Genomic DNA, 17,965 nt, shown 5'->3' on the forward strand with positions numbered 1-17,965 from the left:
TACAAGAAAGGATTTAGTATCAGTATTATTATTTTTAACATAAGCATGAAAGAAACTTGATCGTATAAATATGTAGATGTGCAAGGAAGAATTTACTTATAGCAACATAACTCAATTGTTTGAAATCCATCCAAGATAGATGAAAAAAAAAATCACACAGTAATTTACTGGGAGAGGTTTGATTTTGTTAAAAACAAACTGAAAACCTCCATTGTGAAAGATTTACTTCCTAATGCTTAGCATACTTCATTTTCTCTAACAAACATTATATTTAAATTTGTCTTTTTTTCTTCTTGACCAAATAACTTACATTCTAGAGCTGTCACTATTGTAAATAATATCAGGGCCAGGTAGAAGCCAGGTTTTTCTTTTGAAGAGCAGAAAGAATTCTATAACAGGGATGGGAAATGAGAACCTGCTTCAGTGATGCTTACTTTTTGGAAGGTGTATATATGAGAGGCGGCATTCTGGGCATGGGTTTGTTTCAAGTTTACATGGGTCCAGGAGGGCACATAAAATGCAGCTTGAGGACCACAGCTCTAGATGGGCTGGCTTAGAGCAAGACATCTGCTCCACACCAGAGGGCTGGGCAGGAAACGATGTGCTAGTGAGCATTCTGTACCCCTAGAAAAGTCTCCTTATATTTTAAGAGACAAGTTTTATAAGGAAAAATTGGGTGTTTAAGAAAAAGAAGGGAAAAGCTTTCAGGAAGAGTACAGATATAACTTTTATTAATGTACATGTGTTACTGAATATAATTCTATATTGTGTTTAATAATAAAAATTACTAGTCTTCATTATGTGGCAGACACTGTACATTTTATCTGCACTATTTTGTTTGCATTCATAGTAGCTATGTGGATGGCACTTATATCCATTTGATAGATGAAGAAACTGGGGGTTGAGAATGCAAGTTATGTGCCTAAAACTGTACAGCCAGGAATAATCAACGTGGGTGATGAAGCCAGGATGCTTGGCTGCAAAGCCCCAGCAATACTTTTGCCCTTCTGTCTTTGATTATATTACATTAGGAATGTGACCAGAATCGAAATATAGAAGAATGAATCATCTGTGTTTTTATTTCCATGGAAAAATGTGTCTGAAACTGTCAGTTCTCAAATACATGCCTCTACAACTACACATCTAAAATATCAATTCAATAACTTGAGTATTCATGTAGCCTAATTACCTTTTGAAAAAACTGAGAATATTTGTTGTAACTTAAGCTGCCTAGACTAAGAAAGAATTCCATGTTGAATCAAATGATTTAAGAATATAAATATTCTCTTCATTTGTTTTAGTTCATTGAAAATTGGCTTGCTTTAGGTAAAACCATGGAAAAACTGAATTAGCTTAACCTAAATTAGAATACTTTTTATTCATTCCTTGGAATTAGATCAAAAACTTCAATATTGAAATGTTTCATGCTTCCAGTGACATGAATAATTTTACTTGTTCATACTTCTTAATAATCCTAAGTTTTAAAGCATATATTAAACTTTGAAATTCAGAATACAGATTCTGTGTGATTTAAGCAGTTTCACAGTTGAAAATTTTCAATTCATCCAGAAGAATATGAGAGAATTGATCAGAAGCAGAATACAGAAATACAAAAGGCTGTGAATAGCACAAAAATTTAACTATTTGCTTTGAATAGTGGAACCTTGATTACATTAAATTCAACCTTCTCAGAGAAATGGCAGGCTTTCTTTATTATACCTTTTGGAATCTCTCAGTAGGATATAAAGGAACAGACAGATTTAACAGTAAAGACCAAAAGCTAAAGTTGTAAAGATTTTATCATTGAACTTTCTATGTATACGTCTACTCATTTTCTTTATATGAATGCCATTGTCAAGTAGGTCACAACTATTTCCATTAAAGTTAAAATACAAGACTTCTTTAAGCTTCAATAAAATAAGGTCCAATGGCTCAGTTGAAAATGTTCTACCTTTCATTAACTGGCCATAAAATGACATTGAAATTGGTCATATTTGTAACAGATAATATTTGTGACAGGCAGTTCAAAAATATCCAAAAAGAAATGCATTTGACAGAAAGATCCCTATATCATGTATTTATAAACACTATCAAAAGAGTAAGAAAATTAAAAATAAAATTATGTTTGTGTTCTGGATATTTTATTCAGAATCTCTAATCCAGGTCTTATTGAATCTCATAGTCAAACACAAAAGAAAAGGAATTGTACGCATATAAAAATAATGGGTTCTGTTTGAACAGTAAAGAAAATGATGGAGCAATTAGTCCTAAAATATGAATGTCAACAGTGTTAAAATCTAGTGAATCCGTAGTAGATTTGTTACAATCCTTTGCCATTTCTTATTCTTGTCTCATATCAGTTACCTTATACCTCTTACACACCAAACAAAAGCTATTATTTTGCACATAACATTTTAAATGGTGTTGCACTATTATATATAATTTAAAAGTCCATAATTTAATATCTAGTCCAGGATAAGGCTATCTAGCACAAATCAATGTTTCCTCATTGTGTCGTGAGGACTGGCTACTCACTTCTCTGCCCCCAACTGTTTTCTATTGTTATTGAGATGTCTGTATAAAGCCCAATTCCAATGGTGTCATTCCTCTGCTTATAGAGATAGAAATCCCCAATATTTACAGAGGGAGATACTACAATGAATGTTGAAGCTCTGTTATCCTTTTTTTTTTTTTTTTTTTTGGTACCTGGGATCAAACTTGGGACCTTGCGCCTGCTTCACAAGCGCCGGAACCACTGAGCTAAATCCCTGGCCCACTGTTACCCTTTTTTGCTACAAAGTGCATTGTTTTTATGTGAGAATTCAAAAAGTAGTAAATAAACTTCTTAATCAGTTTTTAATTTAAAAAGACATAAATGCTATCCCTTTGCCAATCTTGTGACATATAGCCAAGACCTTTTATTTGCATATGGGTGAACCAACTGGAATCGTAAGCATGTAACTTACAGAAATCTCACCATAAGGCACTGGTTTTACTGTATTTGGAGAAAGAATTTAAGGACAAAGAAATCTCAGGGCAGAATCCTTCTAGGCTATACAATTTCCTCATGAACTTTCGAAAGCTATTATACCCACACTTATTTCATCTGATATGCTTCAAAGCAATTTTATATTGACATCTAAGCCCACATCTCAATAGGGCTCCAAAGGAGCTTGAACATAGAATGCTTGCTTGCCCCAGGCAGTGAGGTCGTCGTTCAGCAGTCTGCATGCTTTATGAAGGAAATGTAAATGGTTGCTTAGTATCACAAGTTGTCCTAGGGTGATTAAGACAGATCTATTCACTGGAGAGAGATTCAAGTCCTAATCCTAACTGGAATTTATTAGCTCTGTCATCCCTACTAAATCGCTAATCTTCATCCATAGAATTGGTAAAACATATCACCCTGAATCCTGAGATTCTTAAAAGTTTCAAATGGAGGGCCAGGGATTTAGCTCAGTGGTGCCCCTGCCTGTCTCACAAGCCCAAGGTCCTGAGTTCCATGCCTGGTACCAAAAAAAACAAAAACTTTCAAATGGAGCCATGTATGAGAATACACTTAGAAGTATAAGATGGCAATTACCTTACATTTCACATTTCATGAAGTTCAAGCTCTTCAGGTTCTTCTTCTTAACACATCTGGCTTCACCCACTTTACAAATCCTGTACTTTTTTGTCTTCCCTTCCCTTCCCTTCCACCTCAGACCACCCTACAAATTTACCCTACTTCTATGGACATATATACTCCAGCCAAATTACTACCAGCTCCTTGCTGCCCAGGCAACCCACATAGTCACAGGAAGTAATACATGCTCAAGGTCACCAAGTTTGGGGAGTTTTGTTATCCAAAAGTCAACTGATTCAATTTGCCCCTTTTTGTTTGTTCAAACTCGGTCTTCTTGTCTTGTCTTTTTGAAACAGAGCCTGTATCTCTGCATTATGAATCTCTCATGAGGAGAAGGTGATCTAAGAACATTATTTTTTTTAGTGTTGTTATTTTCAGTGCTTAAAATGCAGTCTAATACCTGCCAGTTCTGATTTGAATTCTCCATTTCAAATCCTTCCAACTTCACTTTGGCTTCCATTCCAAGAACCGAATAAATTTAACCTTGGTTAGGGTAGGTGCTTTCTCAAACATCTTCTTTTCACCTTTTTATCTGAAAACTTCACAATCAAGCTGTACTGTCTCCAAAGGCTTGGATTTATGGATTGAGGCACCATCTACTTGAAAATAACCCTTGAAGCCATGGTGGGCAAGAAACAAAAACTTCTGACTTGGTAATTTTGCAGTAATAGTACCTGCATATGTGGGAACCCCCAGTCGCAGTAGGATGTGTAAGAAAAGACAGTTATTTCTCTTTCATTTTAGAAGTGATGTGATACCTATGTTGGAAAGTGGAGGGTCCAGGATTGGGAAAAAGAAAGACAAGGAAATAGTAACTGGGGAAAGCAACAGCAAATTCTTAAGGGGAGTCTTTTTCTGTTCGGGCTCACAGTCAGGGTCTGGAGCAAATGAAGCCTGAGAAAAGGCAAATGAGTAAGAACTACCCCAAAAGGTCAGCTACTGTGGGAGCAGGGACCTGTCTGCTTTCCACTTCCCCACTTCCTCACCACACTTTTCTCTTTCCACTCCTTCTCGTGGCTTGCTCCCTCATCTTCTCTCTCTCTCAGTGAAGGCCACCATGGTTTAAATGGCTGAAGAGTCATCCCTGAATCCTTTCCTCCTATCCCCTCTCTCACCCTACTGTCAATTCTTATTGCTACCTCTAAGCTGTGTCTGCGCCCCTCCATGTTTCAGCCATCATCTCATCAACCTCGTTGAAGCCCCACCCTGCACATCAGGACCTGTAGGTGGCCCTGCATGTGGTTTCTCTGCCTCCACTCAAAATCCACTCAATCCATTCTCCACACAGCAGCCACATGGGCCTTAAAAAGCAATTCAATTACAACATTTTTTTCCATTCACTGTCTTCTAGGTACAAAGGTGTCCCCTTGTCCACAGGAAAAAAATCCAAATACTTTCCAGTGACTGTGAGTCCTGTGAGGCTTGGTTCTTGCCTTTCTTTCCAGTCCCTTCTCTACAGATCTTCCTTTGTTCTACATGATACACTCTGTGTCTGTGTGTCCTGTGAATGTACAAAGACTCTCCTACCTCAAACCTTTGCAAATGTCTTTTTGCTGAGAAGGTTTCGTCATCAGCTTTGCAGCTGGCACTTATTCCTCTCCATGTATTACAGCTCAAATGGCACTTAGGGAAATCTTTCTACCTCTCATACAGTAGACAATCCAGTTACTCTCTACTCATTATGCTGCTTGTTTCATCCTTAGTTAAATTTATTTGTATTCATATGTGTTTGTATTAATTTTTATCTGTTTTCCATCTCACACAAGAATAAACTCCATAAAGATGAAAATTTTGTCTTATTTATTCTGTGCTACTGGAGCTAAATAAAATGTCTAGGATATCTTAGAAGAAAATGTAATTAACCCATAGGAAATGTTTTCCTATTCTACAGACATGTAAAGAGGTCAGAGAGGTTGAAGAATTGCCTATGGTCATACAGTGGTATGAGGTCTTTCCCGTGAAACATCAACCCCAGGCCTTAAGAGGTAGGACTTGGAGATTTTTCTTTTCTGTCCTGCATATTCAATACTATAGGTCTCTCACTAGTGATTTATTTTTGTCTTTTTTTACAGTAAAAATGCAATAGAATATTTGCTTATTACTCAACCTGAAAGGACTCATCATTGTCCTATTCACATCTTAATTCACATTTCACTTTACCTTAACACTAACTCCTTGAAAGCATGAAAATGAAATATATTTCCTTAGCATAATGTTTTTCTTCTGTAACTTCTGAGTTTAGATAATGACTTGACTGTGTGACTTAATGCATATTTCTTTTGCAGATGATCTGGGCAATCAAGCATATGGGAGAATTCTCATATTTTTCAAATGTATCTGGAAAAAAATTCCAGTAGAAATTGTTCTACTAGAAATTTCTACCAAAGAATCAATTTGGAACAACTCCATCTTTAAGAGAAAAAAGGAGAGGAGGAAGCTGGGATAACAAGAATATCAAATTCTGGGAAGACTGGAGACCAGGTATGGGGAAGCTAACATAAAGGGAGAGCCATTTTGCATATGGATACAGAAATATATATAAACACAGGTGTACCCAGAATTTCCTCTCCTATTTACAGTTCCTTTCTGAAATTTGGAAAAATTTCTTCATACAAAAAAAGATAGGCTGTGAAGTACAAAATTCAAAGAAACTCAGGTCAACAACACTTCTGAAGTTCAGATTGAAATCAAATGCAAGCACCACAAATGACACATGGATAAAAGTAATACAGTTGTAGATGTTGATTCTAAAATGCCAGTGATATCTTTTCAGTAATTTTTTTAAAACTTGTGTATTGAAAACACTTCTATGGAAAAAGAATGTCCAGTGACTGACAAATACTGAAACCATTCCAAATAATTTTATGGACTAGACAACTTAAATTTCACTAAAGAATTAGCATTCCTAATCTCAACTAAGCAATATGCCCTTTCTGTCACAATTATGGATTATCAAATGACTTTTCAGAATAAATGCAGGTATATATAACCCAATGAAAGGATGTCAAACTGTCGTCTAAGCAGCTGTGCCTTTATTTATTTATTTATTTGTATTAATTTTATTGGTACATTTTAGGTATACAGTATAATGACATTCATCTTTGGGAATTTGCACCTTTACGTAATCTATCTTGGTTATTTTTTCCGCATTCCCCTGCCCTCCCTTCAACCCCTCCACCCCTCCCTATTTACATAGACTTTATTTCCATTTTTTTCATTTTCTCATATAAATTCCATTCATGCAATACCAAAAAGTACCACTTAGGGGCAATACAGCAATTTTTTTTTTTTTGCTTTATACTGTGTCTCTGTTGGTTTCCTTGGTGACAAAGGATTGCTGTTTCTTCCAAATTTTAAACCACATCTTAATATATGTGAGGGAAATGGCTGTATTTCATTTTAAATTTACAAATTTCATAAGACAAATGCAAGTCAGATATTCTCCTGAAAGGAGCAAAATTCTGTCTACTTTTAGCAGACAAATCAGTTTTACCTAGTTGGCACATTTGAGGATATTTTATAGTTAGAATTTGTCACAACCTTTGAAACTGAGCTCAATGAATAAAGGGAATTGTTCATAGAAATGTGAAAATTACAAACAAAGAATAAGTACAGATGAAAAAATATTTTATTTCTATACTCAACTAAAAATATAAATATCATTTGTCTTTCCCACCTGGGTACCTTTTCTCTAATAAACTCAGGCATTAAAGTAATTAATTTTGAGACACTGCCATGGTTTTCACTGTTATTATTCCACATTCACTTGTCACTTTATAAAGGAGTTATTTTTATTTCTAATTATTCATTTTAATAATTTTATGCATGGAGTCCCTATTCCAATTTCTTTCCCCTATGTCTGCTAGTACTATTGTGTCAGGCATTAAGGGGTTTTTTTCTATTTAAATAAAGAATAAACATAATTTCTTCTTTCAAGGATTCCAAACATATTTAGGCAAGTTTCTCTCTGGGTTTTTATTCTCTTGATTCTTTACTGTCTGTTGTCCCCTCTCAATATGCTTTCCTGTCATCAGATAATATCTAACTTCACCACAGTGATAGAAAGATCAGAGTAGCCTTCTTGTCAATATCCAGGGATCAAAATTTATAAAATTAAATTCAGTTACTCTCTAGGTGTCTGCATGGAAATGAAAAAATTTAGGAAGCTCATGGGGAGTTTTGCCTTAACTCGTGGGTCCATTACCCAAAGATCTAGTTTAACAATTCTTTACACTTTGGAGGGTACTGAAGAAAGGATTATAGCTGCTCTGCCTCTGAACATCCTTCTGGCCTGGCTAGCTCATTTATTAAAGAAATAATGACTGGGGAGAACAGGGAGGAAGGGAGGATAGGGAGAGACTGCTCAGTGGTACTAAAGGTATAGATTAGAACATGAAGTCCGGCTGTGCTATCGCACAGTGGAGTGGGTATAGATAACGACAATGCACTGTACATTTCCAAAGGCTGGAAGAAAGGCATTTTAATGTTCTCACGATGGAACGATGAATATTTGGGGAGGCACATATGTTTAACCTGATGTGAAAGGTGCACAATATTTACATGCATTGGAACGTAACATAGCACCCTGTAAATATATAAAATGTTTATACTTTTGTGTACCAGCTGAAAATAAATTTAAATTTTAAAAGAAATATTAAAAAAGAAATAATGAGAAACTTAAAAAGCATGACAGTGTTGTACTCCGTGGATACATAAAATACTCTGAAACATTATTTATAGTACTCCTCTTTTCCCGTGCTCATTTATTTCTTTACTTTAAATTATTGTTTATTTTATAACATGGGCTCAAGAGGAGTATAAGAAATGAGAGTGTTACACTTGCTTTGGGCAGAAAATGAAGGGCCTACCCCGATAAATTTTGAAGAGCTTCTGTTTGGGAGAACATCCCTGTCTCTTTCCAAGTCCCCTCTAAGTGATCTCACACCTTGCAAACACACCCACTGAAGGGCTCCAAGGAAACATAAGCTTTGAATAGGACAAGTAAAAGAGGAAGGAAGTACACACCCTCATATCTAAAACACCAGGAAGAATCCCTCTTTTGATCTTTCAAGCACCCTAAAAGAATTCACTTACCACTTCACAGTGAAAACCCTGAAAATTAGCTCACCTCCATTTTGTGACATATCATTAACCCTTACCACCTGATGTTCCAAAATTAAAGGACATAATTTGGGAATAATGAATAATTAGCAAATTTATTCACTGAGGTTAGGATTTACCTTTAAATTGTCACTATTAAACACTGGCTATGTATATACTATATCTACATATAGAATATGTAAGGCATACATACATGTTCTGGTTTCTTTATGGTTTATCATCTCTGAAATACATGTTGAAGATTAATCCTTGCTATGAAGTAGTGTGAGGGGAGAAACTCACTATGCTGTTTAGGTAAGGCTTTGGGAGGTAATTAGGATTAGATAAGGTCTCATGGTGAGGCCTCCATGATTGAATATTTGTGGCTTTATGGGGGCGGGGACGGAGGAGGGGGAGGGAGAGGGAGAGGCAGAAACTACAAGCATTATGGCCTTTTTCTCTTGCTACAAGGTGCCTGGACCTCCTCAGGACTCTGCCATAGAACACTATCTACAGATAGGAACCCTAGGGGCCAGAGATTTAGCTCAGTGGTGGTTCACCTGCCTCACAAGCACAAGGTCCTGAGTTCGATCCTCAATTGAGGAAAAATCAAAACAAAACAAAAATGCAGATATCATCCCTATATCTTGGAACAAAACTGTGAGCCAAAATGAGTTTTTAAAAAATAATTTACCCAGTCTATACTATGTGTTGTGGCAATAAAAATAGACAAAGACAATATCAGTCAGCTACATTTGTATCTATCAATTCAGTACTATAGTTCAGAGGATAATACACGTTTAAATTAACAGGATTTTATATATATATAAGTTCATCACTATTTCCTGTTGCAGAATCTATTCTCAAGTCATGTGTCCCCGAAGGACAGTTTTTAATGTTGCTATTAATAAGGCACCATTAATTGAAATGATGATTATAGGCAACCACTCATTGATCAGAATGTATAAGTCTTTGCCTGACATTCAGCGAAGTCAGGACACAGACATGGGCCTCTTTCTGAAGTTAGGGTCATGTGGTTAATCATTCTTGACCACAGAAACATGGACATAAATAGTAAATAATTTTTCTTACTTAGGATAATATTTCATATTTAGTCTTAAAAATTGATGAATTAAAGACCTATCTGGCAAATATTTTATGTGACAAAGTCAAAAGTGAATGAATCAAATGAATGAATGAGAGCAATTCTTTTTGCAAAAAAAGATAAAATTTCCATCAATAGCATCAATTTAAAATGATAAATTATTTTAAATTGATACACTTCAAAATCATGTGCAGTTTCAAACTAATTCTTTTTCTAAAGTAAACAGATATTTGAAATAATATTTAACACCAATGTGGGCTGATTAGCCAAGTGTTACTTGGCAGTTCTTATTTAAGTTTTTCCTTTAAGTCCCATTTTATTTATTTAATTATATGCTGGTTGTCTATTATTTCTATTTATAGAAAATCAGACCTTATAATGAACACCCTGATGCAATTTTTAAATTTAATCAAACAAGAGTGGGTCAAGTAATACATCAACTCTTTTACAAACTCACAGGAGCAGACTTTTATTCGCATTCTTTCTATGGTGTACATAAATCTCCCAGTCCTGCCAAAGGGCCAGATGCTCAATGAAAGAGCTTTACAAGGTCTATTCCACGGCCTGCAGTTTTAGAAATAAAATGAAGATCAGAGAAGAACACTTCTTAAGGTTGTAAAACCATACTGTAACTTTATACCTGCTTCCAAAGACATTACTCATGTTTACCTTGGGAATATATGAGCTACCTTACCTGACATTATCAAAGGCACTGCATAAATACTGACCACAAATGAAGCTGACTTCATCCCTGCAACTGTGTCATCTTTCCAATATGAGTAAGAGATAAAAATAGACGCATCTTTTTAAAGAGGCCTTGCAAATAACAATGTTCCCCTCTTTGCTACGTTCCGCTCTCTCCTCTGTGTACATTTGCTGACTGTACTGGTGCGAGAGAGAACTGCAGATCCCAGAGGTGTAAAGCTGTCTGTCCCCCAAAGGTGAAAAGCTGGTGATTCAGAGCCAGGATGGGCAGGGGCTTTCTTTGACTGGCTCTGCATCAGTGGTGATCCTCAAAGATACAGATGTGAGAAATGTTTCCATCTCTTGAGTTTTACCCTTTCAATCAAGGTGGGCCTGACCAGAATTCCAGATTATTACACCAGTCTTTTGCATTTACTGGAAATCAAATTATCATACATATATCACTTATCTATATTATTTGTATATAATTGCAAAGTAGAGTGGTAGGCTTAGAGTAGTTAGAAATAAAGCAGACTCGAGCAATTTTGTCGCACAATTAAAACAGTCTTTGCTTCACGAGACATTCAGCAAGAGATGTTTGTATGCAAGGAATCATCTTCATATAAATTTATATCTGCTATCCAATACTGAAAATCAACAAACATAGCAACTTCAAATATGGAGTGGCAGTGATCCTCCTGCTTCAGCCTCCCAAGTGCTGTCATTACACTATCCCTGGCACTAAGTTATATCTTAACTAGACAAAATAAGGTTTTTAACAAGCTTTTCTGCCCAAATTCACAAATAACTTCAGCAATGCATCTTCATCAAAGCAGTAAATTGTAGTCACTGATATAAAGATTTTTCAGACCTAATAAAAATTTACAGTTAGTGTTTCCTCTCTGTTGGATAACTTCTTATTTTGTGATTTACAGTGGATAAAGAGATAACTTGGGACTTTTTACTGTAAGAACCAATTTTAAATTTGCAACATTTCTTCAAATTAATCTATATGATCTATGTATAAAGGCAGATGTGGACACCTCTGAATAATAGTTAGAATGTTAGAGTTCTACTCTTCAGTTGCTGGATATAACTGGAATGTTTTATAATGATTTGAGATGGGGGGGACGATATTTTAAATAAAATATTGCTTAAATTTTAATTCATTGCATTTACCAAGAAAGTAATATTGCTTTAACAACAACAAATATGAGTGTTTTAAATTCAGCTTAAAAGATACAATAACTAAATATTGAGGTCACTATTAATTTTATTTCTGTTTTTTATCTCTCCCCTTTAAAGTTTGAACATCCTTGGGAAACATCTAATGCTTTTATTTTAAAATATTTTTGCTCTAAGGGGATTTTTAAAAATTTAGTTTACAGAAGTTTCATTATTTTTCAAATTTGTATTTCTTGATATTTTTCAGCTCCCTCCAAAGCTTCTGCAGCATCTCAGCAGCAGACCTAATTTGAAATAAATGAGCTCATAGTTATATCTGTTATTGCTTTCATACCTCCTTCAGCCGCCAGAATGTTCTATAAATGGCCACGGATAACTAGTTTAGTGGGCTTGCCTCACTGAGCACTGCATAAATCACTATTGATTTAACTAAGTAATTTCATCGTTGAATTCAGTATGCAGTAGAATACACACGCACAAACATACGCACACACCAAATTATGTTTTGTGGAATTTAAGAAGGGAATTTAATGACATGCTGATACAACATGGTTAGTTTTTAAAGTCAGGTTTTAGTTTTGTCCTCCACATTATCATTGAGAAGTTTCTGAGTTGGTTTTTTTTTCACATCTAAAAATACCAGGATGAAGTAGCGATATAAGCGATCTATGATCAATTTGTTTTAAGTGAAGTGCTTTAAAGGGCAAATAAATATCCCCTTGTTTTCTAAAGTCTATCCTTATCATCGAGTATAACTTTGCCTTCACAAGGAGAAAAAATACTTTCTTGTACATTAATCCAGGAAGCTGCATCACTTCCCCCTGAGAGCAGATAACAGTTTTGTCCAGAATAATCAGATAAGATCTTGGAAAGATAAATCCCAAGGACAGGACAAAAATGACAAGAACTGCATGCTTTCCTGTACCGCAGCTGCAACTGCGGCTTGCCCCTCTCCTGCAGACATAACAAAAAAATGAATAAGAAAATCGTGAATAAAGCCTGAAAATATCAAGAAAGCCAAATCACAAAGAGCTCTCCTTTCTTATGATTTATCCTCAGGAGATGCATAAATAAAAACAAAAGCAGAAACCTTATCATTTCTAATGGGCATTTCTTTTAGGGTAGTTAGAGAGGCACTGAAGTAAACAAAAAAAGAAAAAATACTTTAAAAATTACTCAGAACACCTAAGAGCTTTGGTTTCCTGCTAAGAAGGTGAATCAGCACAGACAAAAGGAGACTGAGGCATGAATTTGGTAACAAAGGGACAATTAATAAAAATTTGAAAGCTGAAAGCTGTTTAGAACTGGTCTTGCCCTGGTGGCTGCGGACAGGGAGTTTGGTGGCAGAAGTTGCTGGAGGCTCTCTGAGAGGCTGGACTGGAGAAAAGTACTCAAATTTTCTTTCAACCTCCTCTCTGCTCTCCAGGACAGTCTCTGCCTGTACCTTCTTTGCTAAGGATGCTAAGTCCAGGCCTAGGATTCAGGGTGTGCTCAAAGAAAATTTGATGAAGATCATTTTAATCAACAAAAGGGCACTGTAAATAAAGTTGACAGATACATGAGAAGTTGAGGTATTTGCAAGATTAGTATATAGCATTCCATCTGTTAAGCTGGCAAAATTAGGACTAGCAAGACCAAGAGTTGGTAAAATGGTGGGGATATGAAACCTCTAAAAAGGGGTAGAGACTGATGGAGGTATTCTGGGAGGCAAGCTGCATTTTTCAGTCATTGTATGGGCCTATGATTGCACTGCTAGCTTTACACTCTCCAGAAAATCTCATGCAGCTTCAGAAAAGGTCAGACACAAAGGTTTTTACAGGGAAGGCACTGTTTGGTTTGACCAGGAACTGGAGCAATAAGTGTGTTCTTACTAAAGTAGTGGATAGGTAAATGATAATGGAAAACTTACAAAGAACACAATAAATCAATGAAAAGATAACAAGAAAATATACAAGTAGCAATGTAGTGCCAGGTATGGTGGTGCATGTCTGTAATCCCAGCTACTTGGGAGGCTGAAGCAGGAAGACAGCAGCGAATCTGAAGAATTTAGCAATAGACTCTGTTTTAAAAGAAAAAGAAAAATGGCTGAAGATGTAGAGCACTCCTGGGTTTGATCCCCAATACTACAAAAACAAACAAAAAACAAATAGCAATCTAGATGGTCTCTTCCTAAAAATATGTAGTGCTGCATATAAAAATGTTAGAAAAGGGAAAATCTCTAATATATTAAAATGTACATAAATTACAAATACACACAAAAGAAAATGTAAGTCTTATATAAACAAGAGTACATAGAATAAACCATAATAATGATGGCTTTTCAAAGTGAGAAGAATTGAGTGGGGATTGCAGATAAAATGATACGTGAGTTAAGCAGAATGGATTAAGTAGACAAAGAAGCCTTGCACAATAGCAGAGATTTTAGTCTGTGCTCAAAGATTTGTTGAACATATGAATACTTTGACATGATTGAGAATACCGTATCTCATCTCTCTGTTATTGAGTTCCAACTATTAGGTTGAACCTATGAAGTCACAATGGTTTATAGGGAAACAATGACCAACTATCAGTAATTCTATATAATTTAACCTAAAAACAGGAAAAATGGAAATAATTAATGGTACTTCGGGAAATACAAATAGCTACATAAGGAATTGCAGGAGACAACATGAAAGAAACCAAATCAGATTCCATTTTTTCAAAATTATTTGAAAACCATAGATATTGTTGTACTTAAAATAGGATGATTGATTTTAAGATAAAGGAAGCAATTTAAGATCATAAATCATCAATACCATTCCTAAATGCAGAGGACTGAAATATTGATTAGGCCCAAAACAAGCCAAGAGTTAACCCTTCAGTTGGCTTGCTTGGGGCATAATCAATAGTACAGTCCTCTGCACCTAAAATGTCAGCTGTATATTTTATTGGACTATTTACAACTACATAGGTTATCATGCTGAAGGGTCATCAACTGACAACATTGAAATGGCCTGTTTACATTTTTTATCATTGTAATACTTTTCAGAATGAAAAATGTAATTCATGTAAGGTAAATTCTGGAAAAGAAATTAAATTCACTCACTTTGGGATCTCTTAAAACCATGAGGTATTTGTAAATTTTTTTTCAATTACTTCCAAGTCCTCATCTCTCTGCCAAACAATTATTTCTGTAAAATCAAATGTTCCTTGCCAAATATATCTTCACAAGACCTAATTTTAAACGTAGTTAACCTGATACATTTTTTCTAACTAAACTTCTGGGGGGTTATTACTAAGTCTTTTCCTGAAAACGTCCTCATTACCCTTTGTGCCACTGATTGTTATGTCAGGCATGCTTGAGAACTTTGTTTTTCACTCAGCAAATATTCCACATGGACTGACATATTGAAGTATGTATTCTATTTTCTAAGGATGAAGCAAAAAACATAACAACAAAATTATATTTTCATTTGTGGCACTATGTGTCTCTTGAAAGAGTGGAAAGTCAAGAGTACAGCCAAGAACTAGCTTTGTATGGGTCACAGAATTGAACTAAAATGATGAGTTGAGGAAAAAAAAGATGTAGCCTTCGTGATCCCTAGTGAATTGAGCTATTTCCAGTTCATTTTTGAACCTCTACCTATTTAATAAAAATCTATGCTTGCCACAATAAAAAGATGCAATCTCTGTTCAAAGGAATTTGATAACCATAAAGGTCGGAGAATGCCAGCCCAACTCGCTTTACTTATTGTATTTTGTGTGAAATAACAGCTTGAACGGAACCTTTACCTTGACAGTAAAGCGTTTTTTCTTTGGTGGAATCCACACCGTGCCAGTTGAATGAATGAATGCGCGCAAAGGGGTTAAGGATGTCACCAACACATACGCTTTTAGAATCACAGATAGATCCTCAGCTCTAAAGATTGTCTCGTGCGGAACAAGGACTGTTGTTTGATTCCTGAAAAATAAAACAACACAGTTAGTGCCCCAGAATTTAAGGTTGAATATGTAATGTATAAATTACCTAGCAGGTAATTTACAAGCCCCTTTTATCCTTTGCTGGACCCCAGCCTTCAACCTGATTCTTTAAACAATTTCTACTGCGTATTAGCATCACCACCAGGGGGCAGACAGGTACAGAGAGAGGCGAGAAGCTGGTTGCGTTTCTCCACTCTTAGAAGATTTAATCAAAAGATTTTTTTTTAAGAAAAATAAAAGCTAAAAAAGAAAACAGTACTTAGAGTAAGGTTTAAAGATTTTAAAAACTAAATTATTTACACTATGGCATGACTCCAGATTCTGTCACCGTGATATAAATTACAGTTTGGGAACAATGAAACTATGCTTTTCATCTTCTCCCCCTGCCTACCTTTGCTCTATCTTCTCCTCTCTGTGAAAAGACATTAAGTTTTAATAATAAATAGTCCACAAAAAAAATGCCAAAATAAATTCCCCACTAGTTCAAGGTTCCTAAAACCTCTCACCCCTGATAATTAAATGTCAATTTCCAGGGTGAAATATTTAAAAAGCAATTCAGTCTGCAAAGGACAAATAACACTAGCTTGATGTTTTGTGATGAAATAAATATACCGTCATTATAAATGAAACTGAAATTTATAACTATTTTTTCTTCACCATACTTGGATATATTAAATATATACATTTGATCAATGAAAAAATACATTATTTTAGCTTTTGAAGTCTAGGTCAGCATAAGATGCATATGACTTTTCAATAAATACCATTAACTGCTGCCACAGTACTTAATAACTATAAAATAGGATAAAGCCGACTCATTTATGTCTTAGATAAGATAATTAAAATCTCTAAATTTCCCCCTATAACTTATCTCCACACTAAAATCCTTTCCCTGGAGGTATCTTGAACAACTTGATACCTAGAAGATTCCTTCTTAGATCCTGGAAGCTATAAAAAAATTTAATAGAAAAAAATGCATTCGGCCATACTCATAATTAAGGGAATGCCAATTGAGTAGAAAGGGAAAGTTAAAATTTTATAGTGTCACATTGTTAAGGTTTTTAATTCAGCATACATTAATGTAACTTACTAGATAAGAGTTGAATTTATCCAAATGTTTGAGTGGCAGTAGAAATTTTCATTAGTGTAGAAGAGACTAGAGATTAAGAAATGATAACTGAAAGTTTATACAACAGAACATAATAATTCAGACATGTAACACCACCACCACCACCAGATCTGCTGTGTGCTTTTTTCTTGTTCGCTGCCTCCTAAAATACATGCTGGATAGAACAATTCAAAACGATTAGCTTACAGCTGTTCACGTTGCCAGTCCCATGGTTTCCGCATGTGTCGTTTCACTGTTTTTAAAAGGTGACTTGAAGTATTCAGCTGGAATTGTGCTCCCTGATCCAAACACACAGAAGGACTCACAGGAAGTCGCAATTCTGAAAAAGATTCAGAAGAGCAGAAGACAGTCATTCTGTTGATTCCTTTTGGAAGTGCTTCCAAAATAGAGGATGTAGAGTTAAACTGCAGAGTCCAGAGGAAACATGCAACCATTTTCTCTCCATTCTGAATCCAAATTGGATCTATTAAGTATGAAAGTACTTTTAGAGGGGCCATTTTATGTGTGTGTGTGTGTGTGTGTGTGTGTTATCTTCCTTTACCACAGACCAGGAGAACAATTTCAATAACTGATTTCCTATTTGCTTGTACAGAAGGGGAGGTAGGTTTGATGTCTCTAACTATCCCATCCCAAGCTGATATATCTTATGTACAGCTCAGTGATGCACTCTCAATAAGAAGATGGTAACTATAGAAGTTGAATTTTGTTTGTGATGCTAATATTCCATTGAAAATTTGAGTTGATTTTGTTTTTTTGATACCGGGGATCAAACTCAGGACCTTGCAGGTACAGTGCCACTGAGCTAAATCCCTGGCCCCTGAGTTGATTTTTTGACAATACAATATATACTAGTTTATCATGCTTCATGATTTCAGAAACCTAACAATCATCCTCAATTATTTTCTGAAATATTAACTGTTAGGTTTTAAGTATATAAAATAATGAACAATAATGACTTATTTAAGAACACTCATATTGATATGTTTAAAATAGAGTATTGCATATACTTGGTGAGTGAAATAAAAATTTTATGGAAAGCTATCAAATAGAAAGAAAAGTAACCTTTAATCTACCTCTATCTAGGACCACTCCCTACCATAAACTAATGTTCACATATTAACTTTTGAAATTTGGTTAACACAATCTATGCATTTGCTTGTTCAATATATAAATTGAC

General features: G+C 35.2%; 1 protein-coding gene across 4 annotated transcripts in view; it reads right to left on the reverse strand.

Moving 5' to 3' along the window:
• The window catches only part of Cped1 (cadherin like and PC-esterase domain containing 1), a 280,168-nt gene that overhangs the window by 166,739 nt on the left and 95,464 nt on the right, over positions 1–17,965 (reverse strand). For all 4 annotated transcript variants that reach the window (XR_002386702.2, XR_002386701.2, XM_021237581.2 and 1 more), the window contains 2 exons: positions 16,975–17,107; positions 15,471–15,639 (listed from right to left, as the gene is read on the reverse strand). Coding sequence is in view for 2 of the 4 variants with exons in the window: in XM_021237581.2 (XP_021093240.2) it covers positions 15,471–15,639; positions 16,975–17,107 (302 nt within the window). In the remaining 2 variants the exon portion in view is untranslated. The remainder of the gene's footprint in view (positions 1–15,470; positions 15,640–16,974; positions 17,108–17,965) is intronic.

This window comes from Heterocephalus glaber, unplaced genomic scaffold (assembly GCF_053883595.1).
Source record: "Heterocephalus glaber isolate CG9 unplaced genomic scaffold, H.glaber_assembly_v1.0 deba00000546, whole genome shotgun sequence".
NCBI lineage: Eukaryota > Metazoa > Chordata > Mammalia > Rodentia > Bathyergidae > Heterocephalus > Heterocephalus glaber.